This window comes from Zonotrichia albicollis, chromosome 3, assembly GCF_047830755.1.
Source record: "Zonotrichia albicollis isolate bZonAlb1 chromosome 3, bZonAlb1.hap1, whole genome shotgun sequence".
NCBI classification, from domain to species: Eukaryota; Metazoa; Chordata; class Aves; order Passeriformes; family Passerellidae; genus Zonotrichia; species Zonotrichia albicollis.
In genome coordinates, this window is record NC_133821.1 from 20,120,538 (window position 1) to 20,145,989 (window position 25,452).

The 25,452-nt window shown below is 41.7% G+C and overlaps 1 protein-coding gene across 2 annotated transcripts in view; it reads left to right on the plus strand.

Annotated features, from left to right (window-relative positions):
- The first annotated feature begins 279 nt into the window (after positions 1-279).
- FSHR (follicle stimulating hormone receptor) overlaps positions 280-25,452 on the plus strand; it is a 79,407-nt gene continuing 54,234 nt past the window's right edge. For both annotated transcript variants that reach the window (XM_005491476.4, XM_026796128.2), the window contains exon 1: positions 280-517. In XM_005491476.4, coding sequence (XP_005491533.2) covers positions 363-517 — 155 coding nt within the window. In that variant the 5' untranslated portion in view covers positions 280-362. The remainder of the gene's footprint in view (positions 518-25,452) is intronic.

Consider the following 25,452-nt stretch of genomic DNA (forward strand, 5'->3'; position numbering starts at 1 on the left):
CTTAGTCTCACCAAGCAAGACATGAAAAATAGTGTAGCTGAGAAGGAAGAACCTTTCCCCAGCATGTTAAAAGAGCCCTGGTTAGTACAGCTGGTTAGTACAGCTGGGCCCCCTCATTTCAACACCACTTGAAATACAAAATACTCGTGTCATGAAAAATCAGCATTTCCCATCGCTATCCCCACTCCAACGCCATGAGGAATGTGGGGTCACGAAGTGAAACTTGCAGAGGAGTCATCCCCTAAGAGCCACATGGTTTGTCCCAGCTTTTGGGGCGGATCTTCCATCCAGGGAGCTAGCCTGGGAGGTCTCTGCATTCCTCCTTTTCCGATAAAGGGACGGGCACAGATGTGAGGGCAGAGATGTCTCCAGCCCTCTCCTGCCTGCTGCTGCTGTTCCTGGAGGGCTGCCTGGGATGCCAGCACTCTGCCTGCCACTGCCTGGGCAGGGTCTTCATCTGCCAGGAGAGCCAGGTAGTCCAGGTTCCCCAGGACATCCCTGCCAACGCCACCGAGCTGTAAGTAGGGAGAGGGAGCGGCTGGGAGCAGCAGCCTTGTGGTTGGAGCAGCAGCCTTGTGGTTGGGAGCAGCACCTTTGTGTCAGGGAGCAGCAGCCTTGTGTTTGAGAGCCTGGCTCTCCAAAGGAGCTGCTGCCTGGCCAGCCAAAGGTCAGGTTTGAGGGAGTCACTTGGGAGACTCCAAGTCGGCTGCTTGCAGAGCACAGCCCTTCCTCTGATGCTCGCTCAATTACACCTTGAAACTCCTCTCCATTTCTCTGATCGTGCTCATTGTGAGGTCTCTGTTAAGAAAGGGTTTTGCACGTTATAATACAAAGTGCAGGCTAAATTTGAGACAAGCATCCTTGGTGCTGTGACAGTAATTTGAAGCATAAAGTCTAAGCTTTCTTTACAGCTTTGCTTTTAGCGCTGTCGGAACGTGCCGAGCAACTTGTCTGCCCCAAACAAGTCGATGATGAGTGTTTGTTTGTACTGCAGGAGCTTTCCAAAGGTTTGTGTTGTTTGCCAAGAAGGAACTTAATGTTTTCCCTTTGAAATCTCAAAGGCATTGCAGAAAGGACTCTGATAAACATTCAGAGAGGGATCCTCCTCCGCCACAGGAACGGCGTGGCTGTGCTTGGAGAGAGTGAACAATGTGAAGATAGAGGAGGGGTTTTGTCTATCTTAAAGCTTCTCATTATTTTTCATAAAAGTAACGTGAGCAATACAAAAATAACGTGTGGCAGCTGTTTTTCTGTGTCAGTAGCACAGGCAAGCAAAGGAGCTTGCGCCATGGCAAATATCTAACTGCAAGTGATTGTTTTCATTTTAATAGTTTGAAGGCAAATATCACCCTTTGCCAACACCCCCACAGACATCCGGCATTGTTACAACCTAAAGCAAAACCAAAAGGAGTAGTCCTGGATAAAGTCTTTGGTTAATAAGTGGAGTGGCAAGTTTGAAGGGAGGATACAATGAGGAATGATGTGTCACTAGTAAGAAAAATACACCCCCATCCTAATTTTACACACCACAGTACATCCATGGTCATGATGCCACAGTTTTCCTAGGGTAGAAGTTTTGTTTTCTTCATAAGGAGGGGTTGTTATGCTCCCTGACTAAGCAGACTGCAGGGAAAACTTGAGAGAAATGTCTGAATTAACCACAAAAGGTCAGTAAAAGTTTAAATCATTCTCACAACCAGAGGAAAAACTAATCCATCTGTGATTTAGGTCATCTAAATCTTGAGTGCACTGTGCTCCAGGCGTGTACAGCTAATTTTGTTTAATTTTGCTTTGATTGTTTCTCTAGATTACACAGTTAAGGTCTGCCTTCTAGGGATTAAGCAAAAGTATTTTTTTAATTATTTCTGCAAAGAAATAGAGTATTGCTGAAAAGCACCTGTTAGTAAAGTGGGATTTGTTTTCTCCTTGTTAACTTCTCGAGGGTTTGTTGAGGATGCTAATTTGTGGGTTCTTAGCACGAGTGCTATTCTCTGAAACAGGCAGAATACAACATTAGCGTGACTGAAAACAGCAAACAAATCCTTTCTTCTGCCAGTGCTGTGCAAATACTGGATTTAGAATCTCTCAACTTGACTCTCTTCTCACTTTCTCAAAATAAACCAGCTTTTGGTTTCTCAGGAAGTAATTCAGGTCCCATTCCATCAGTATAGCCCTGGGACTGATTTCAGCATGCCTTAAAAATTTGAAAGCTGCCTAGAGTAGTTTTGAATATACCAAACCTTAGCATTACCAAAGGCAGATACATTAGCTGAAGAGCTATCAAGTGAAAAATAAATCTTAGATTTTTCCTTCAGGATCAAAGGGGAACTCTAGAAAAGTGCTTTCCTCTGCATCTCTCCACTGAGTGCCCAGTGGGGTGATTCAGGTGACTAAAATAAGTTTTACTGCTCCAGATGACACTGCAGGTACACTCCTGCTAGCAGAAAAATCTTGCTTTATGTTTTCTCAAAAAGTCCTAATGGGTGAAAAGAGTTTTTTGATCAGTGTACCAACTTTAGCACAAAAGGCCATAGTGTCTAAGAACTCTGTACAGGACACAAGCAGATACTTCTTGCTACATACAGATCATACAAGGTATTTTTTTCACCTAAGAGCTCAATTCTGGGAGTCTGGATGCAGTCTGTTTTATTTATATATAATAAATAAATATAAAGGAGAGGGGTTCATTCAGTACACTTACAGCTCTTCACCTTCCATGTGATCTTGATAACTTTCCTAAGTTATCTCAGAGTCCTTCCCTAGTGCCTTTAGAATGTTGAATAGCCTGCTGGTGAATGCTTTAGAGTGAGAGCAGGAGCCTGATCAGCCTCAAGCACTTCTCCCTTTGCTGTGTGTTCCTATTTCACTACAGCTGTGTCTGAAGTTGGGACCCTGGCATGTAGAGACCAACTTAGACACTTGGTAGGAAAACTCATGACAAAGGCAAAAATAGAGCCCTCCCTAACAATTATCTCTTTGCCATTGCTGAATTTTTGAATTGTTGTCATTTTTTAGTGTTTGAAAGTTGGTCCTAAGCACATCCTGCTGTGAGGGATTTTTTTGTGCTTGGCTTCCCAATAGAGAGAGCTTGGGTTCCAAGGGAAACTTGAGCTCTGCAGTGTGGTGCATGAGATAGGGGTTTGCTCCTGGCTGGACTTAGCAAGGGTGTTGCAGAGGGAAGGCTGGCAGCCTCTCAGAGTGAGTGATTTCAATTTCACCTTGTGGAAACAGAGCAGGGATCAGAATCCACATGCTTCCATCACTCTCATTTCTGCCACATCTACTTTTTCACTTACAGGCCAAAATCTCATGAGAGGATAATCACATCTTGGTTTGTCCATTGCTTTTTGCAGATTTCCAAGCATTCTGCAGCTGCCATGTTCTGAGTGTTTACAGCGGAGGCCATGGTTATTAGCTGCTTTGCTTTATAATCTTTGCCTGGATAGAAGAATTTTTGGTATTTTTTTATACATACCAAAAATGCCTGAGAGATGGCTCTGACTTACAATTTTGGGGTCAATCTATCAGAAACCAGAGTCCAGCAGTTCAGATGGGAAATATAGGCTCACTGGGTCAAGTATTAACAATTATTTGCCTCTAGGGAAGAGAGGAGGGAGTGACTCAGTAGCAATTGCAGGCAGGTTTGCTGCTTGAAGATGTATTCCAGCCTTAAAATCCAGTTTCAAGTTTTGATATCCACCATCAGTAGGATTTCATTTATTCATTAGAGGCCTTGCTTTGTAATGTAAACAAAAATAACATTCTCAGAAGGGATCCTTCTTAAGATTTAACAAACTAAGTAGAAACATTTGGATAGCACCAAGTAACAGGAAAACAGGAAATGGTCTCAAGCTATGCCAAGGGCTTATTAGGTTCAATATTAGGAAAAATTTCTTCCCTGAAAGGGTCATCAGGCATTGGAATGGGCTGCCCAGGGAAGTGGTGGAATCACTGTGGATGTGGCACTTGGGGACACGGCTGAGTGGTAAACAAGGTGGTGCTGGCTTCCCGGTTGGACTCAATTATCTGGGAGTTCTTTTGCAGCCATAATGATTCCATGATTCTAGGAGGCAGTTTAGCCATTGTCAGAGCAGTTTAGAGCTATGTTATATAGAGTGTTTTCTCCCAAGCATCTGCAAACTATAAACAGCAGGGCTTTTTACTTGCTCGCTGCATAGGTGTTTTTTTTACAATTGCTCAAGGATATTTACTTTAGACTATCAAGTCAAGGCTGAGTAGATGTCTGAGCACTAAAACATCAGCTGCCTAGAAATAGCAAGTCCTGTGCTGTGTACTGAGCGAGTCAGATGTGCTTCCCAGCGACAGAAGCTGCAAATTATGTGAATTGTAGCTGCAACACTGTTACTGACAGCTGCAATTAGGATGTTTCTTTATTCTTTCACACTTAGAGTTGAAACTACACTGAAACCTGCAAACAGCTACACTTCTTGCTTGGGTGTTTATACTGATGGACTGACCTTAACCTGAGAAAGGCAAGGTGTGAGAGGATGAAGTAAACTAAGGAAATTAAGACTCATGAAGCTTTGAACTCTCTGTGTTGTGGTGATTAATCTTACAGTCAGTCAATAATCCTACTCTTATCTTTTCAGGTATAAGATGAGAATGTTTTCACTGCAGAGCATATTGAGAACGTATTACATGCTGACTAAAGCCTTTTTAATTATTTTAGTTTTTAATTCAAACCAGCTTTGCATCTGTTAGAATTACATTCTTCTCTTCCTGAATTTATGATCAGTTCCTACTTTAATACAGAAAACAACATAGTAGTTGTAAGATTGCTGTCTGTATATCAGTGCAGGGGTCCAATCCTTAGGCTGGATTCTTATTTAACATTTTAATTGGGAGGATAAAAAGAAATGGACAGATCATAAGGGAGGAAAAGAAACAGAGGAAATTTACACAAAAGGATAATAAACTCAGCAGGACAGATCCTTGGCTGGTATAAATGACCAAAGATATATATATTTACAGAAACATTCAATTTCTAAACCTCCAGGAGCTTTTGAACACAGGGAGTTATACTGCACACAATGGAAGTGCCTTGCAGTGCAGTTCTCTGCTGGCTTACTCCTGATGCTATAAAAAAATTCTTGGAGATGGCTCACACCTTACTTATAGGGTCTGCAGCTTGGTGCATGTATGAGAGAGGGATGGCAAAGTCTGGAGATGTATAATTGTGTGTGTGTATATATATATATGCACACACATGTATGTATGTATGTATGTATGTATGTATAAAATATATCTTTGCTATGAAACTGCATTCACTTAAAATTTAATGACTTGCTAAATCACTGAGCTTTTTGCAGGGAAACAGTGAAGGCCAAGACTTGATTTTGTTTGCATGCAGCATTGGGTGGGTACCAAGCTGATGCCCTTCAATGGGGTCAGCTACAGAGAGATTCTCTCAGTGTATAAATTCTGGTTTTTCCAGCAGTCTCTGTTGTACACATGCACACACACAAACCAGGCTGTGTCACATCCCCACACATCTGAAACCAGGCAAAACGGGCTCCTGGGCTGATGAGCTGAAATAAAGCCTCTCGGTTAGACATTTTAGATATGTTCTGGTTCAGTTCCTACAAAGAATCAAAATGTGGCTAGTGAATGAGATAATAATAAATGTTTTTCTAAAGTGTTGGGAAGATTAAATAGTCATTTGTGGGAGTTACATTTTCTTGTCTCAAATATGGTGTCTTCATCTTGTGTGCCTCCCCATTCAAGTCATTAATATAGTTAAAAACCCAGGAGAGTTTGACAGTAATGTTATTCATGAGATGGGATCTGGTAAATACCGAAGTTAGTGTTGAGGCACAGCAGGAAAAAAAAAAAAAGCCCTACTAAGATCTGAAATTAGCAGTTTTAAACTAAAATGTGGTAAAAATGGGGAAGCTGGTTAGCCTAGGGGACACTGCAAAGTAGGGTGGAGGTCTGTCTTTTGCTTCTCCAATGAGAACCTGAATCTCTGAGCAGATTTGAGGAGTCATGAATTTGCTGGTGTCACGCAGCAGTTAATTTACTTTGCTCTGAATGGTGTGTTAGGCTAAACACTTCCACAGTAAGGATGATTTCCTGGCTTCATTTACTCCCCTTACGACAGTTTCTCACAACTCATCAGTTTTCACTCTGCAGAAGTAAAACACTGCATTCCAGACTTTGTTGCCATCTCGTGTCTAATACTGCAATGTATTAACTCCATCTCTCATCCCATGCAGGGACACTTTGGCACAGGGAATCCTATTGGGTATCACTCAAAGATGACTGCTGCTAGCTGGGAGAGCAGAGCATACTCAGAGCTCTAGGGAAATGCTTTCACAAGTTTGAGTGACATTAAAGTGCTTATGTGGCTCAGTCTCAGCTTCAATGAGCTGCCTTCCCTTCCCTCACATAGGAAGTGAGGGTATTTATGAAGAGAGGGATGCAGACGTGTGTGGGTGCCACTGATGCCCTGACCCAGCTGCTGTACTGTAAGAACTACCAAGCCAGGCCAGTTCATCTGTTATCCTTGTATTTGTCCATGCAGTTGTGCTTTCAGCTCCTCAATCACATTTAGCATCTTGGGAATTTGAGTTAATAATTTTCTAGATCAGACACTTAGCAGGTTCATATCAGCATTGCAGTCTTGAAGAGTAAAGCTTATTATCTCCCTCAATATCCCAGACCATGCCACTTAAATAAAAAAATAAAATTAAAAAAAGCTTCTCAAATACTTGATAATCCCAGATAAATTTCTGAGATGATTTCTGGAGAAGAGATCCCCAGTGGGACAGTGCCTGTAAAAGCTGCAAATCACATTTCTCTGGAAGAGTGTCACACATAAATTGTGTCACCTGATAAGCCAGCAGGAGCCAGTCTGCTGTGCCCCTCCAGGGTTTTCTTTGCAGATGCTGAGGGGGTTTCATCAGGCTGACATGTCACTGGAAACACTGCTTGTGTGAGAGCTTAACAAGGGTGACAGGAGAGAGTGGGTGAGGAATGCCACAAAAACAGGAAAAGTGTTGCCCAGAGGAGAGATTACAAGAATATACATCCCAAAGGGAGAGCTGCTCTGACTGCCAGCAGTGTGTGTGCAGGAGGGGGTCCTGCAGAGGCAAGCTGAGTTATCTGCCAAAGAAAAATAAGCAAACCTGTGAGACATCCAGCTGAGGAGCCAAAGAAACCCGTGCAGAGTTCAACATGCCTCACTGTCTCCTCTCCTGCTGGCAGTTTAGTTTAGTTTAGTTAGTTCTGCTTAACTTTCCCAAGTCCTTGTGCAGGCAATTTAACAGATAATTGGGGTAGGCTCACAGTTAATTTAAATTGTCATAGCTTCATTAACTTCAGTGGAAAGAACTCCATTCATTTTCACCATCTGGCAGTGGGGAGCTCTCTCAGCCATGTGCTGTTCATTTTGGCAGCAGCTGATTGGGAATGAGTGTGTTTGTCTCTGTGTGTCTGTGTGTCCAGTAAACAAGATAGTTTAGGCACATAAGGCAGGTATTATTTTTCATAGCAGTCTATTAGTTTTACACAGTGAGGGGCAAGCACTCTGGTAGAAAAAGCCACTTTTCTTTGTTTAAGACCTTGACCTTTTCAGACAAAAATCTGTAAATTATTTCATGCACTTTGCCTGTGGTTTGATTGGGCTGCTCTTATTAGCAGTGAAATTTAAGTCATTAAAATGAAGCTTATTTCAAATTATAGGTCAGACCAAGCATGGATTTCATGTAAGAGTATAGAAAATTATTTCTTGTAATTGTCTCACGTACACTATAATAAGGAGCCTGATTTCTGCCTTTTACTCAGGTGTAATTTCTTTGATCTTGAGGGTCTAGGGTCAGAAAAGCTTGGAGTTTGTTTACTTTTGCTCGATGTTTTCCTCCAACTATGCTTAGGTCTTTCAGGAGCTCAGCCTGGAAGGTAGGGATGCTTTTTATCTCCCACTACCTTATCAAGCCACCTACAATCATTTGCTCCTGGGTAGCTGGAGGAGAACTTACAGACTGTTATTATATGCAGAGGGAGATATGTGTCTGAGTGAAATGAAAACAGCCTCCAACCCAACTCAGCTGAACAAATCCTTGCTTCTCATAAGTGTATTGAGCTTGCTGAGCCTCCCTCTTTGCCCGGACTACCTAAATAATGCTGTATCCTTAAAAGTAACACACTCAGATCTTCCTGTAGATAGGACAGCCTCAATTTTAAGCATATACCCACTGGGTGAGCTGCAGGCTGAAGCTTTCAGCTCTTCTCACTCTCTTATCCATTGAAGAATGCTATTACTGTTCAGCATTTTAACATATTTGCCTGGAAATTCTGGTTTGTGAATGCCTATGGAGCATGATTCTGAGAATGGTCCTATTGACACAAAGTTTCCCCATATCCACATACATGAGGGTGTACTTTCTGATATGAATCCTTCCCAAATACAGCCAGTTAATTGGAATTTATTTGTAAATATTTATTAGTCAGGAATCTGTGAATCTTCAGTGATTTTCCAAAAACACTCTGTGCATAAACATGCAGTGGGGAAAAATTCCAAGTTTTCAGTGTTTCATTCATCTTTTGTTTGAGAGTGGAGCAAGGGGGGAATATACTTTCAAATGAAGATCAGAATATTTTTTTTTTAAATTTGAAATAGTAGCATGCAATGAAGGACTGGATGGACTTTGTGAAGATTGGAAAGGAAAGTGGTGCTTGTTTTCTCAGGAGATTTTTATAGTGTCCTATATTTATGTTCCAAATTTTTGGGATACCATGGGATACTTATAAAGACATCTTCCCTCCCTCTTACCCCCAAAACCAGAGTCTACCCCAAGAAGTGTGCCCACACACCTGTGTATGTGCACAGAGTATCTGTGTTTAACTTCTTCCTGCACCAGTTTGACCCAGGAAAAAGGGGATGAGATTGGAAAACACCAGTGTGGATCTATAGCTGGAACTCCTAAAGTGCATTCATAGCTGTAACTCCTAAAATAGCCCTGGCTGAGGTGCGAAAGCAATAATGGTAGGAGGGACCCTCTGCCTGTCCCTTTTTCCCAAAACCAGGAGCAGAAAGAAGTGATATGTGGTTATTTGAGGTTGGTTTTCTTCACTGAAAAGGATGTCACAAAGGCAGGGTAAGAATTATAATGGTTATCTTTTGGACACACCTTTGGGAGCCTTTTAATGGTTTTATATTCTGTGCTATGTCTTGTGCTTAGAAATAATCTCTGGTGTAACAGCCCTACCTACACTTGGCTTTGAGAGGTTTGGATTTCAGGGCTTACCTTCAGGGTAAGCTTTGATTTCTTTTTTTCACCATCACATGGTATAACCACATTAGGCTGCTGCCTTTAGTAGCCCAGTAGGCATTTTTGAGGCCCAGACCCTTTGTAAAAGGGTTCTGTGGGAAACATTCGTGCCTGTGAGAGCCACAGACATTCACTGAGGCAGGAAAGCACATCTGTCTCCAGCAGTGGAAGCACCACCTGTGCTGCTTCCTCTGTCATCTCCAGCCTCTTCACAGCTTTAAAGGAAAGAACACCAACAGCCAAATCCACTTTTTGCCTCTTGACAACTACTGGGAAGCAATCAATTCTGAAGAGTCTTTCCTTGGAGTCCAGTCTCCCAGCAGGAATATTTGTAGACACACATAAATTTCTGAGCAAGGAAGGTATAACTAGAGGGGCTATAAACCCATGGAAAGACAGTGGCTTGATGCTAAAAAACTTCTCTTGTCCCCAAAGTTTTCTTTGGCCAACAGCACTGCTATGGAAATTTTTGCTTTTCATTTTCGGCAAGTGAAGAGTCATAAAAGCAGCACAGGCTGTGCTAGGAAATGACAGCAGACCAAGAACTGCCTTGGCAGAGCAACTTACTAGGTGGAATTACTGGTTTGGGGAAATACTCGCTGCATCCGAATCCCACAAGCTGCAATTTCCTATCTGCAGTATATTGTTGCCATGGCAGATGAAGCCCAGACCTCATTCTCCAGTCCTTTGAAATCAGCATTAGTGGCCCCTGTGAGGGAATACCTTACAAAAAAATCCAGGGTCTGATTCCACAGGCGTTCATACACATCCTAATTGCTTGCCCAGGCTGCTCCGCTGCTTCCCGGTGGGACAAATTGCAGGTGCAAAAGTACATGTCTGCTCTGATTTGCAGATTCAGGACTTTGTGCTATTGCAGTAGGCAGGAAACAACTGCGGGGAAAAATAAAATGGGTATTCAACACGCAAATGCAATAATTTTTAAAAAGTTTGCATTTGTTTTAAATTTTTAGGGGAGATTTTAATTGTTTTAATGGGCCACGTGGAATTGATAAAACTGTTTTAGGGCTCACAAAGTTTTCTATCTTAACAGATTTCACAACATTCCTGGTAAGTATGTAAACACAATTTTATCCATTACAGTAACAGCAAAGCTATGGGTTGCAAGAGATGAGCAATTTCCCAAGAGTACAGAGTTTAACCCAGTGGTTTAGCCTCACCTTATTCACCAGACTGTTCTCCTATAGCAATATGTTTCCCTTTTCCAAATAGCAAACAAAAAAAAATTACCTCTTGCATATTTGTATTTTTTTCTACTAACTATTTCTCAGCAGAGAAAGTTATAACTCTGCTATTTATTAATATCAAGTGAGATGTAAAGTTTCAGGGCTTTTTCCCCTCAAATGCATTTTTATTGACTTGGTACATCTGCATGATCACCTCTTCCACTTTCTTCCTTTCTGTACTTTTCTTGTATCAGTTTCTGTCACTGTATTAGAAGAGCAGCATTTCCCAGCAGTGTTACAGCCAGTAATTTAAAGAGAGCTGAGGTGGAGATTTTGTGAGTATTTAAATTATGGCTAACGGTTGGCTCCGTTATGGTCAGTAGGACTGCCTATGGAGCACTAATTGGAAGGTTCTCACCCTTTTATGAGTTTAATTGCTCTCTGAATATTTCTCCTTAGCTAAAGATCTTCATAAATGCATGAATGTTGCATCCACAGGAATTTTTTTAGTATTTGCTTACAGCATTCATATAACAAATAAACAATATTCTTTGACTTCCTTCATTTCTCTACATGCTATGCTGCGTTATGTCAGCATAAAGAAACACAACGTAGAGAAATTAAGGAAGTCAGAGAATATTGTTTGTTGGTTATATGAATATGGGTCCACACCCCAGAAATTATGTTGGTTATATGAATATGGGCCCACACCCCAGAAATCATGTTGGTTATATGAATATAGGCCCACACCCCAGAAATCATGTTGGTTTTTGAACACTTTAGAAATTGGAGCATGTCCATCCTGAGCTTGACAGAGCACTGTACAGGCTGGACAAGGAGCCAGCAGTTTCCATGAAGTTCCCACTGAGGAGAGGATTGATTCCCACTCCCTTGCATGTACTGATGCATGTACTGGAGGGGACAGTGTGCAGCCTCAGGGCTGTGGTCCAGCACCAGCTCAGGCTTTGCCATTTTGTTTGTCTGTTGAGAGGTGTGGACGCTGTCTGGGAGGGATGCTCTGGCGACACTGGGAATCAGAGAGACTGGGTCTTTGTTCAAGGCTTTGAAAGGCTTTGCGTTTTTTTCACCCTGAGTGTGAGGCTGCCAGGGGCGGCCTTGGTTCTAGGTGTGGATTCATCTCTCAAGTGTCCTCCAGGCCGAAGTGGTTATCAGCTGAAACAGGCAATGAGGCAAGGGGCGCCTCAGGAGCTCCTGCTTGCGTCTCCTTGAGGATTTTCTGCATTCCACAGAAAGCTTGTTAACCTCTGATCTGGTGAGGTGGCAGACTGCTATTTTTATTAGGCTGGCTTGCCAGCTAGAGTACATCTCTACAATGCCCATTGTGTACAGGAGTTTATAGATTTCTGTAAAACACCACATGCTGGTATCCTACTTTTATGAACAGCTTTGGGCTTCAGCCTATGTCGCATAGCAACACTCAGGGTTTTGTTAGTCTGAACTCAGGTGATTCAGGATGGCTCTCAATCTTAGAAGCCCAAAAATCCCAGAAGCCTTGAGCTTCAATAAGATGCCAACTGCTTTTCTAAAAATGGCCCAAAGAAGGAAAAAGGTGCACCTAGACTATGTGGAGGTCTAAATTTCACCTTCAACATCAAGTATAGCATCAGTGTAGGAATTTCCATGGCTTTGAGTTCCTCCCTAGTGGAAGGTCTTTTTCCAACCTTTAGTATCTGTATTTCAGCAGCTGCCTAATAGAAGCTTCTGCCCATATTTCCACTGCCAGCCTGCTGAGGAGCATGCTTTCCAAGCTATGCCTAGCTTGCATGGTCACCTGAATTGTCTTTGCCCTTGCTGGTCTTATTGAAGAAGAGGTGATGGAAAATACTGCCCGGAAAGAAAACAGTGTCAAACCAATCACTAATCATTCCCTGCTATCTCCATGCTAAAATAGCAATACTCACTGAGAGGCTACTTCTGCCAGATAAAGGATAATCACCTAAAACATCTGTGTGCCTTAGAAGATTACCCTTGAGTGAAGGAGATAGGAAAATCAAAAAGCATAAGCAGAGGCAGAAAATATTTTGATTGTGGCTTTCTATATTTTCAATGCTTCCTGTATGTGATGTAGAAGAGGCTGTCATGCTTAATTTCTTTTTTGCCTCTTACACAGTAAGAACAGTTTTCCGCAGAATAACCAGCCCCCTGAGCTCGTAGATCAAGGTGGAGAGAAAATAGACCCCCTGTAATCCAGGAGGAAGTAATTAGTGTTATGCTGGACTGCCTGAAAACTCACAAGACTATGGCACCAGATGTGATTCACCCAAAGGCACCAAGGGAGCTGGTGGAAGGGCTCACCAAGCCACTCTCCCTCATTTACCATCAGTCCTGCTTAACCAGGGAAGTCCCAGACAACTGGAGGTTGGACAAGGTAGCATCCATCCACAGGAAGAGCTGGAAGGAGCATCCAGGAAACTACAGGCCTGTCAGCCTGATCTGGGTGGCAGGGATGGTTATGGAAGGGATCACCTTGAGCGTGATCACAAGGGCTCACAGTGTGAGTACATACCGGAGAACTAAGGAACCAGGCCCAGTCAGCAGAGTTTTGGGACAGGCATGTCCTGTCTGACCCAGCTTGGTTGTTATGACCCATGGGGGATGAGGGAAAGCCTGTGGATATAGGATTTCAGACTGTCTGGATTTCAGTGCAGTCTTTAATGCTGTCTCCCACAGTATTCTTCTGGAAAAGCTGGCAGCCCATGGCTTGGATGGGTGTACTCTTGGCTGGGTAAGAACAGGCTGGACTCAGGGCCTGGTGGTGAATGGTGCCACACCCAGGGTGCCGAGTGGTGTCCCTCAGGGCTCAGTGCTGGGGCCAGTCCTGTTCAATATCTTTATTGATGATCTGGATGAGGTATCAAGAGCACCCTCGATAACAGATGACCCCAAGCTGCGTGGGAGTGTTGATCTGCTGGACGGCAGGAAGCTCTGCAGGGGGATCAGTACAGGCTGGATAGATGGGCTGAGACCAACATTGTGAAGTTAAGCAAGACCAGATGCTGGTCCTGCTCTGAGACCACAACAACCCCATGAAGTGCTAAAGAGTGGGGGCAAAGTGGCTGGAAACTGCCCAGCAGAAGAAGACCTGTGGGTGCTGGTTGGCAGCACTGAACATGAGCCAGGCTGTGCCCAGGTGGCCAAGAAGGCCAGTGGCATCCTGTCCTGTCTCAAGAATGCTGTGGCCAGCAGGACCAGGGCAGTGATTGTCCCCCTGTACTGGGCACAGGTGAGGCCACACCTGAAGTGCTGTGTCCATTTCTGGGCCCCTCAGTACACAGAGACATTGAGGGGGTGGAGAGAGATTCCAGAGAAGGGCAATGGAGAGGGAGTCCAAAAGCAGCAGAGAATATTCTTTTAAACAATGCAGCCTTGTAAACAAAGCCCTGGGAAATAAACATCCTTTACAGCTGTCAAACCCAGAGCAAATGTTCATTTTCTCATTGCCAGAAGCATTTCTTAATCTGAGAAAGTGAGACAGAATGGCTGTGATCATACCTACTCTTTGCACAATCCATTTGCAAGAATAGATATGAATGTCACACTAAAAAAAAAAAAAAAAAAAAAAAAAGTAGTTGGCTTTTGAGGTGAAATAATCAAAAGGGGTGAAATAACAAGCTCTGAATCTAACCCAACAGGTCAAGGGGTATAAATTAGCAGCACATTTTCTTGACAACGTAATCAGATACAAAATCCATGCATTCTCACATTTTTTTCCAAGGCCAACTTGTCTTTGAAACTTAAAAGACTTTTTGCCATGTAAAACAGAGGGAAAAGATAGGAGATTCTGCAAGGAAGCTGCAATTAGAGTAGAGTAATGTTGCAGACCTTTGAAATAAATCTGAGGGAACACGTAATGATTCTGGAAGGGTGAGTGTGAAACTTCACAGGGACGTTTCAGGTTCAGTGGTTGATGCTGACTGTCATTTTTTCTTGCCCTTAAGCTAAACCAAACATGGTTAACCAAGCCTCTTGCAGCAAATTCTATCAGCTAGATAAGATGTGCAGCACTTAATGTACAGAACGTTGGCTGATTGTGGATGCCGCCGGAGAAGAATGTGAGGCCAACTCATTTTTTTGTTAGAAACTCTGATTGGGACAATTCCATCTGAGCATGAAGAGATTATCACTGCACCACTGATTGATTAACCTCTGTTCTCATTATTCAGGTTTCTGCATGCAATAAATTGTCTGTCCAATACAAATTGAAAAAATCAGTGGAAGAATTCCTATTGATTTCCCTTGGATTGTGTCGTAATATTGGGCCCAGTCTTTTACTGCATTGCTTTAGCACTTGGTCATCAGCACTGAGGTGTCAGCTAACAGAAGCCCAGGATTTGTGGCAATGTTTTTCTCATGTGACTCATGAATGGATGTTTAGAATAAAATGAGAGCATTAGAAATATCCAACTTCTTACACAACTTATACCCTTTAATTACCTTCTCTCACAGCAAGTTATCATTGTTTTTAATTTAGCAGATGCCCTCAGACTGGCAAAATGTGCTGTTTCATCGCTGCTGGAAATGTTGCTTTGTTTTCTTTATTTAAATTTTAATATGAGACATCAAGGAGGTGGAAGGAGAGCAGGGGTTTCGAGCACCCTGACATCCAGTACTGTATCTTATGTTTCCCTAACTCTCTCTTCAAGGTGAGCAGTCAAGATAAGCCAAAGATCTGCAGCCCATCTAATTTGTTTTTCCATCATTTTCTTAAGTTGTCTTATGTGCAATAATCATTACAGTGTAAGTGACACTGCTGGGAAAATCAATTCTTCCTCACTGAATAGAAAATAAATTGCACTATGCTTGAATCATAATTGGTATTTTGTTGGACTTCAAGTTAACCACTGGATACTTTGCCCAGGAAAGTTCTGTGTCTTCTGGCAAAGGCACTGCTTGCTATAAACATTAAGGAATCTACTTCCGATCGAAATGTAATAAAAACTGTTCATGAATTTGCACTGAATTTTCTGTCAGATGTTCAATATTACGTCCTTGAAGACTATAAAGTCTCTGAATATTTATTAGCAAGATGGAAGTCTGTTCCAGATAGGCTTTGAACCACGCTCACCACTGGAGCATGTGAATGACTTTCAGTAGTACATCTGTCATAAATTCTATTATTACAAGATTACTATTCCTCTTCTGCTGTTTATCTATAATTCAACCACAACAATGAAAAAGACTCTTATGTGCTATTCATGAGCACAAATCCCACATAACTGATGCCAGCTTTTCAACCTGAGGATGAATGCGAGTCAGCAGAGGTTATCAGCACCTTGCATGGTTCTCACACATCTAGAGTGTTATCCCATAGTGTGCCAAAAACCTCCTCAGTTTTACTATATTTGATAAAATAAATTCAGGACTGCTGGTTTGTACTTGGCTTAAATTAAACAAAAAGTTTCATTGGAGGGGAAGAAAAGGGGGCTGGGGCTGTTTAAGCACTTTAATTTTCTATGTGGCACTTATTCCTCAGAGCAGGTGCTCGGGGTGTTCAGGATAAAACCCCTGTGATGAAAGGGGAGCTCCTCAGGTTCTCCCATTAATAAGACACTGCAGCTTCCCAAGAGCAAAGTCCCTTAGGAAAAAAGAATCCAACAAAACAAACAAAAAAGGATAAAGAGGAAAACAAGGTGCCTGTGTGCACCTATCCCCTCCCATTGCCCAGAGCCTGATTGAAGTTAATTCACCTCCCTTGCTCCCCTCCAGTGGATAACCCTTGGCTGAGCACTGGGGTTAGAGAGAACTTCCATGGTGTTCTCCAGCACCCTTTCCTAACCTACTCCATGGAAATACACTTTTCCAGTGAGCTGACCAAGAATCTCTTCACCTGATCATTAAACCCCATATATAAAGCAGGATACTTGGTGCTTGCTTATCTGTTTAGTTCTGTCCTCCCTGTAAATTCCTACATTTATCTTCAGGAAAAAAATATTATTTTGGGGTTTTATTTATTATTTTGGGTGTTTTTTTCATTTTTCCTTGTGAGGAAAAGGAAAGGGAGTCTGTGTTTACATTTGGATAACCTGGAGTATTTTCAGTATCCAGCTCTGTGTACAGCTGTTCTGGGAGAGATACTGAAAAGCTGCAAGTGGATTCTTTTACCATCTTATCACATTCAGACAAGAGAAGACACCCCTTGGCTTATAATGATAAGCTACAGCCTTGATCGATTTGATCTGTGCTTTTGTTCTTCTTCATAATCTGAGCTATTGATTCTATTTATTAAAACTAATTTAAAAAACACAAGCCCTGAGTGCTCTGCTGTTCCAGATCAGGCTGCTCCAGGCAGTCTGATCTGAAGCTAATCCATTCACTGCTGATTTATTTTCACTTTGTTTTCAAGCAGAGCTCTGTTCTGTTTCTTTTTTTTTTTTCTTTTTTTTTGGTTCTCTGTTTCTCTCTGAGAAAAAAGGCATTTTGTTTCACACCTCTAGTGCAAGCAGGGATGCTTAGATTCCTTTTTCTGATATATGAAGTGAACTCAGGAAAGTTTACCTGACTCTTTCACACAGATTTTTGTTCAGAAGGTGGCCTACTGTGTATTGTTCTCTGTTGTCTTAAATCAAAGCACTACCTTTATGCTAGGAAAAAAATTTGTTTGCTTAAAAGCACTCAGTCTTGCAATCTAGGAGTTCATGGGAGTCACCATGTTCCTAAAGTAAGGGCCAGCAGAGGAAATATTTTCCATGTACTTCCTGGGAAGCACAGATTTGTCTAAGGCCTGGCTGATGGTTCTCTAAAAATAAATACCTTTATTCAGACTTAGATAAATAGAATGAAGCCCGTATTATTCCAAACAGATTAAAAGAGGAATCTTAAGGAGACAGACACTTTTCAGCACCAAGCTGGCTTTGAGTTTCTGGGCAAAAATCAGCATTTAGTGACTTAGTTGTATTTTATTTACTGTAGGTGCATTTTGTTAGTGATGCCATTGGGCCTTCTTTCCCCTAGTTTAACACAATTATTTAAATATTTAACTTCCAAATTATTTGGCTGGTTCAAAGTTCTCTGAGTGTCCAGCTTGTGCAGGGACTGCACATTGTGCCTACTGCATCTTGCAGTGTTTGCTGCTGCAATCTATTCTTTCCACAGTAAAAAAAAAACTCATAGTCAGTTCCTAATTCATGCTGAGGTCTGCTTGGTCATCCTCACAGTCTAAAGCCTGCAATTTCCTTTGCAGCATGTCACAGCTATCAGCTGGAATCAATCAGGCAAAACATAAGCCTTGATATTGTCATGAAGGAAACAGGCACAAGGTAATATAGAGTAATATCCTCTGAAGCCTTGGTGTGGCTTTGAAAACACTGGGCTTCACTTCAGAATCAATATGGGCACAGCAAGATGGAGTCAGTGTTGCTGAATATATCTCTGTAGGTTAGAAATGCCTTATGTAGTGCATTAGGAAGTTATCTTTGTTTTGACTTGGGAGCCACAGGTAGATTATTGATGGGATACTTGCTATAACCAACATTTAAGCAATACCACAGTTGTTCAGATGCAGTGAGAAAGAAACTCCCCACAGCTTGTTTACAACGTGATCTTGCCCCAGACCTTCACAGAGATGTTGGATAGCCCAAGAGAACATCTTCTGCAAGGGGTCAGCAACTCAAATTTGACCCATCAGCTCCAGCTGAGGCCGTGCTATTCCCAGTTTCCATTTCCTTGTCCACGGTCTCCAGGCAGGGTTACAGCCCAGCAAAGGCAGATCATGGCAAGTTTCCCCTTCTGTAGGAAGGGTGCCCCTCCTTTGCCTGCTCTCTCCCTGCAATATCAGCTGTGGCTGTGGTGAATCAAGCATCCTGTGCACTACAGGGAGTCTTGGGAACTCCTAAGGGTAGCTTAAGATTCAGGGAAGCATTCAAGATACTTTAACACAATACTCCTCCAGCCTCCAAATGATTCCAGCCCAGGGGGTTGCCTGGAATTTGTGTGGAAGCATCAGTCCTTGCCCACCCTCTCCAGGACTTCTGTGGACCTCTAACATCCCTTTAAGCTTTCCATGCCAAAAAGTCAAATTGGTTATTCCTCTTACAAAAATCATATCATGTCTTTGATCAGTATTACTGCCCCCCTCTTTCCCTTTCCCAATACTCAATTACACTTTTTGAGATGGAAGGGGTCAGAACTGCACCCTCTGTTTTTACATTGGAGAAAGGAGAGGAAGGTTTTAGAGAAAGAGTGCAGCAAACAAGTGACACAAAACCCTTAAGCATTTAGAATACTATGAGCTTCAATTCGCTTTCTAGTCCACCTCCCAAAGAGGGCCTGGGAGAAGAGTAAGGGAAAGCTTGAGACTTTGCACTGGCAATTCAACTGGTTTGATTTTACAAAGATTATCAAAATTACCTAGGAAAATAATTTGTGGAGAGCTGAAACATTCTTTTAATATTTTCATTATTAGAGTATGCTGAACTGTTCTTGTCACATTTATTTTTGGTTGTGTCTCGTGGAGCCAGTTCTGTGCAATGGAATAGGAGTCTATATGAGGTGCTGAAAGCATTAAATCCTATCAGCAAGTGCCACATCCACATGCCTTTTTTTACCCTGTTCTATGCAAAGAGATGCCTATCAGAGTCATTTAGAGAGCTGATGTCACAGTCAAATCAAGAAATATGATGGAAGGGTGTGTAGGAAGGGGGCAGAAGTCTCATCCATTGAGGTTAGATGTTGCAAAGAATATATTTTCCCAGGCATAACTGCTAAACTCTTTCTTAGAGGTCTTCCATAATCTGCAGCTATGCCATGAGCAGGTCAGGTTTCTCCCATCTCTATTTCACTCTTCTATCACCCTTTTTAGGAGTACCATGTATGTTTATTATTTTTAAGTGCTCCGTGGAGGGTTCATGTTTGAGAAGCAGTCTGAAGGTGAAAGCAGGAAACAGATCTTTATTCTGAACACAACCCAGCATTTCAGCTGCCAGTGTGGTCAAGGTGGCCTCTTTCTGAAACAATATTGCTCACTTTCAAATACAATAAAGGTCCATGCTTGACAACAGTGCAGGCTTTGTCCTCTGTATTACTGAGAAGAGACCTGCTAGTGTTAAAGGAAATAGTACAGTTAGTATTTTTAAGAATAGTGGCACACTAGCTACCATGCTATATTTAGTCAGGAGCATCATCTTAATACATGAAAATAAATCCCTGGTTAACGGAAGGTAGATAGATAAATTCAGCTATTTGCAGTGGCAAGGTAATTCCTGCTAAAATAGGGAAATGTAATTATTTATTTTGTTTTGTACAAGGAGAAGTAAGGAGAATTCCTTGCTTTTTCATTCCCTATCAAATTGATGATGTCTGTGGGGGAGGGACCTCAATAACAGAGAAAGACTGCAAGGGAGAAGAGAGACTCTCAGGAGAGTGCAGGACAATATTGGAAGAGTCTAGGCACCTGCAGTTGATATCCCTGTGATTGTTTCCCTCAGCAATCTCCAAGAGATGAGCTGAGAAAAGTTCTTGACATGGGAGCTCTGTGGCTGGGAAGAGGACCAGTGATGTGGGAGTGTGTGGTGAGCAATGGCAGTGAACAGGAATTCTTACAGGACTTGAATAAAATGTGCAAAGGGCATTAAATTGCAAGGACTGTGAGCTCTTTCACAATTACAGGAACCTGTTGCTCACTTTAATCTCATGGGTACTCCCATTCTCAGTGTGCTTTGTGGCTCACTCCCTTTCACATGCAGCAGCAATTCCAAGAACCGGCCCCTGAAAGATTCAGCAGAGATTCAGATTAGAGGAAGGTATGACCAGAGGAGATTTCCTTTTCTGCATGGTGCTGGAATGACCTAAGTTCGGGATGTCTTTCCACTGTGTCACTTTGAGTGTTATTTCAGAACTTAAGCATTTAAAATTTAAAGATGTGCTTTAGAATTTAGAAAGAAGTAAACTCTCCCCTTGCCATGGTGCTGCAGAAGCAGGAGCATGGGGCACAGCCCCAGCACATTTCTGCATTTCAGGATAGCTGTGTCAGCACAAATCTGGTGCCCTGGGAAGAGCAGAGTCTGTGCTGTTTGACCCCTCCTTCCAGAGAGGCTGTTTTCCCAATAATTCCACTTGAGTTAGTTGTGTTTGACACTCACACTTCTCTTTGGAAAATACAGCACGTAGTAGATAGCAGAGAGAATATTTACTTTTGCAAAGCTTGTTATATTCAGATAGGAAAGAGGAGTACAGTGTCTCAGTGCTGTTTCTTAAATGGTTTCTGACTGCTCTGGCACTGGGAGTATCTGATTTCTCATTACAACTTCAAACAAGCCTTTGCATGTATCCAAATTAATCCAAATATTTGGAGGGGACCCTGTTACTTCTTAGACTGTGTGCTAAGTAGGGAATGTAACAGTGAGTGTCTTTCTTTTTATTTCATTAATATTCTGGGATATTTCAGCTGTGTCCCATGAAGCAACATAGGTACAGTATCTATGAAGATATGGATAGGAAAGGAGATTAAAAGCACTCTAGCTGTTTCTAATGAATTTATCAAGATAAAGTGACACAGTCACAAGTAATTAATTTAGTGTTTTTCTATCCAGTGATGGTTCAGCAAGAAGTTCTGCAGAAAAGCTTCCTTTTCTCTTTTACCTTTCCTAAGGCACCCAACTCAGAATTGAAGGGATTTTTTCCCTGCAGGATTTGCCTCAGTCCATAAAAATAGCATCATGTATGTTGGCCCTGCCAACATAGAAAGTCCCAAAGTCTTAGAGGCAGAAACACCACACACAAAGAACACTTGTCACCTTTTGGGAATGACCTCAGACAATGAACAAACACCAGTTCTCTCCCTGCTGTGAAGTAAGACCTTTTTTGACTCATTCTTGGGACAGGAAGAGTCTAAGTGACTGGCTGTGTGTGAGCAGGATGGCTATTCTTGCACTGCATCAAAAGAGGGGAGGAAAGTTGTTAAGACAATACCTAAAAAGCTTCCTATCTGACTGGACTGTGGACATTTTCCAGAACTGTATTTGCCTTGACAAGCTGCCCATGGGAAAGAACACAAAGTGAAACATTCTTTTTGCAAGAACAAAATACCCAGTACTTGTACAATGCTCCTTTTTTCAGGAAAATATGCAGAGATATTAATTTAGAGCTATTAACATAAACAGATGTAACACCAAGAATGTTGCTCAGAGTGAATGAATTTTTAATGGCTCCTCCTCACCACAAAGATGGTTGCAGATATCAAGGTCAGGTTTTAAGGAAGCTGTACATTCATCACATGCTGTACATTTCTCAAAGGCCCCCTGCAAGTAAGCTGTGAGGAACAAGGATGTGCTCTTCTAAAAGTAACACAGTGTCTTACAGGATAATCAAAACTAATAAAAGTATAGCTATTTGTAAAAATAAAGCAATCACTATTTCCTGGCTCTCTGTAACCAAGATGGGATAACTTCATTCACTGGTGTTATTTATCTTGCACAGAACACTTTTCTCAGCATGCCTTTGACATTAATAGAAGCAATTTTAGCTGTGCTTTCAAGCTTACTGCTGGCCTTTTTTGTGGTAACTCATTCCAAGCAGTTAAACTCTTCCCAGATGCAAACATGATAACTGTGATTCTGCTCAGAGGCCTGAAGAGGACTTGTTTGTTGCAATTTGTGCCCTTTTTCTCTGTATGTGTATACACTGTAGAGAAATCCAGAGCTCCAGCTTTGCTTTGCTACAGCTCTGGGTGAGCTTAAAGCAGTGAGGAGATCCTCCCTGCCAAGCCAGCATTGCTTTGCCTGCTTTACCTGATCATTGTGTAGTTACTGCTGCTTGCTCCTAAATCTTTAACAAAATTAATTGTCAGGGACTTTACAAAATCAGTTAACTCACATAGGCAGCTGGTCTGAATAATCACAACTCTTGTGCATTTCCAGCTTTGCCTCAGTGTAAATCAACCCAACCTAAATGCACTGAAATAACTACAATAAGTGTAGACCATTATTGAGTAAAAGCCTTGGTGTTGCATTTCTTTTTTTGATTAGGAGTTTTGCAATCTTCTCTTTTTTTTTTTTTTCCCTGTTCCTCCATATCCAGATTCCTCCCACCTTATTTGAGCAGAGCTATTTAAAAGCATCTTGGAGCTTTATTTTTAACTGGCTGCACGTGTGACCTCAGAAGGAAGCTATCTGCTGTGCCCTGGGGGATGAGGCAGCTACTGCGGACAGGGTGTGCTTTGTCCAGAAATGAAAAGGCTATCAGTGCTGAGACTAAACATGCCTTGGCTTTGGAAAACTAACCCAAGGAGGAGGAGAGTAAGCTTTACAGGCCGGTTGCTTGACCACTTTTACAGTCTTTCAGATGCTTGGTTGTTTGGTTGGGTTTTTTGGTTTTTTTTTTTCCTCAACAATTTTCTGCTTCCTTATCTCTCCTTATCAGCTGTTAGCTGCCTACTGGCACTGTGGGCAATTAATTAGCTGACCTAAGCAAGGTCCTCGGGGAAAAACAAATCCCAGAGCAAATTTGCTGTGTGCCTGTGGGAGCAGCATCACAGCTCTGCTGAGAAAACAGACCTGTTGTTATCCCTGCCATGGTGTTGTGGGCACTGGGCAAGTGAAAAGGGCACTGGGGGTGTGATCTTGAAATGCTTCCCTGCAGCTTTTTGTGGCTGGGGGGCATTATTACACTGCATAAGTGTTAACTAAATTTAGAATAGGAATGCAATCAGTGCTGTTAATTACCCTTTTAATCTAATTCCAAGAAGAAAAGGAAATTGATTTTTATGGGAGACCTGATAAAGATTAAGAAGTGATTTTTCATCAGCTTGCTGCACTTATTCCTTTTAGACTCAGACCTGCAAAGCAAATGGACATCACTAAAAATTTTATCAACACAGTTCTAATTGTATTTACTTTGTCTGTACTATACTTTATTTAATTGCTCACAAACCAAAATATTTTCTTTCTTATAGATGCCCTTTACATCTCTCCCAGACCTGAAGAGATTCCCAAGTAGCCTTCCTGAAAGGAAGACACATTCCCTCCCAGATTAACCATACGTTTTCTGTCCTCTTCATAAAATGTGCATTGCCTAGATTTTCCTTGGAATACTCACCTTTACCAGCTTTTATTATCCCACAAGAGGAATAAACCAGCTGCACTGTCTAGATAACTTCTTCCTCGAGCATTTAAAAGGGATGAGGAGCTAACTTAAGCGCATTAGGTGGATGCAGTGATCAGATGCTTCAATCCAGATTGTGCATGTTAGCAAGGGATTATGCTCTTTCTCTCATAAATCCATTTACATGTGTATGAAGTAGGGCCTCTCAGACACTCAAATCCATGTCTCAGTTGAACAAATGAATTGCAAAGCTCTTCCTCCATTATTCAAGTGTGCCTGAGCTATCAGGGTCCACTCTTTGAAATGAATCTGTAGTTACATGTATAGTCATTATTAGAGAAATATTCTGCTTGGCTTTGGGTTTCTCTTAAGATAATGCCATATGTCTCTGAAAAGATGAGCCAGCAGGATGGTGGGAGATGTTTTTTGTTACTGCCTGTGCCATTCCTCATCATCCTGCTTTACTCATCTTCACAAAGTCCCTACTTGAGAATCCCATGGAATTGAGGTGACTAATAAAAATCTTTTCCCGTTCTTAAATTAAACCCTCATGAGTGTTGAAAATAGCTTAGCAGCATGATATGAATGCACTCTAAAGACTTTAAAACCTCAAAGAAAATAAACCCAAGCTTTTTGCATTTAGCTTGATGGGTTTTGAAGCCTGATGTTTAGCATCCAATTTATGACTTTTGTATTTCTCTCTGCCTGCTGTTAGGAAAGGGAAAACATAGCTTTGTCTGAAAGCACCTACAAGCTACTTAATAGATTCCAGAGGTTTTCCACCTAGGCAGCTGAGCAGGAGAAATACTTTAATGTTCATATGCATCTACATATGCCCCTTTCCAGTGAGGTGTTCACTAGAACCAGGCCCCAGTCACAGTGAAGTCAGATGACAGTGTGAACCCATTTCAGTGAGCTCGAGGCTTACAAATGTTCTTCATAAATTTAAATTACATCGCATTCCACTCTAAGGAATCTCATTATTCATTCTGGTGAGAATTAGGACAGAAGTTTAGGGCCAAAGTGACACAGATCAATTGATTTACACCATCTGGGATGTGGTCTGCAGTGTCTATTTGTCTCCTATTACAGCATGAAAAGCAAAATATTCTTTCACTATTGTATTGACTAATCAAGCAAAAACAGAAACACCCCCCTCACCCCCCCACCAGGATGCAGGATCTTGTTGATTGGTGCATTTAATCAAGGGCACGTTAAATAGGTCATAGAATAATTTTGTGTTCCCCTGATGTAAAGCAAAAATTCATCTGTTGCTTGTGCAGGAACCTCCAAAGCAAGAAGCAAAACCAAAGAAACAACAAAGAAACATCCAAAAAGAATAACAGAGAGTAAATTAAATTTCACTATAAATCTTTGTTTGACAAAATGCACATTGCTGCAGAGGATTAGAAGGTGATAGCATCAGTCTATTAGCTCAGAGATTAAAGTAAAAATGTTCTTTAAAATCCTATCACATTTATTTCTTTAGAACCAAAGTTGGTGATTTAGCATTATGGTCACTGAATCTTTTTTGGCTTTTTATTTTATTTTCCTTTGGTCTTTAAGTTATAAAGTTTATAGTATCTGCTTGATATAGTTCATTTTAACATCAAGAATTTGCAATTTACATGAGGCAGAGAAGATAATTCCACAATGCACACACTTTTCTGATTAACTGTGTGTGACTTAAGTAGATCTAAGAAATGTGTTTTAATGAGTGTTTTGAAAGACCTAAATTCAGCCAGGCTTTATGATGCAGAAATTGTTTTATTTTTTTTTTTTAACCAGTCTAATTTCTGATAATCAGTGCAGTTCTTTGTTGTGCAAGGTTATTGCCAGTGGCAGGGGGAGGCCTGTGCCAAGGAAGGGAGTTGGGAGGAGGGTACACAAAATCATTGTGGGAGAAAGTTCTGGTGGAA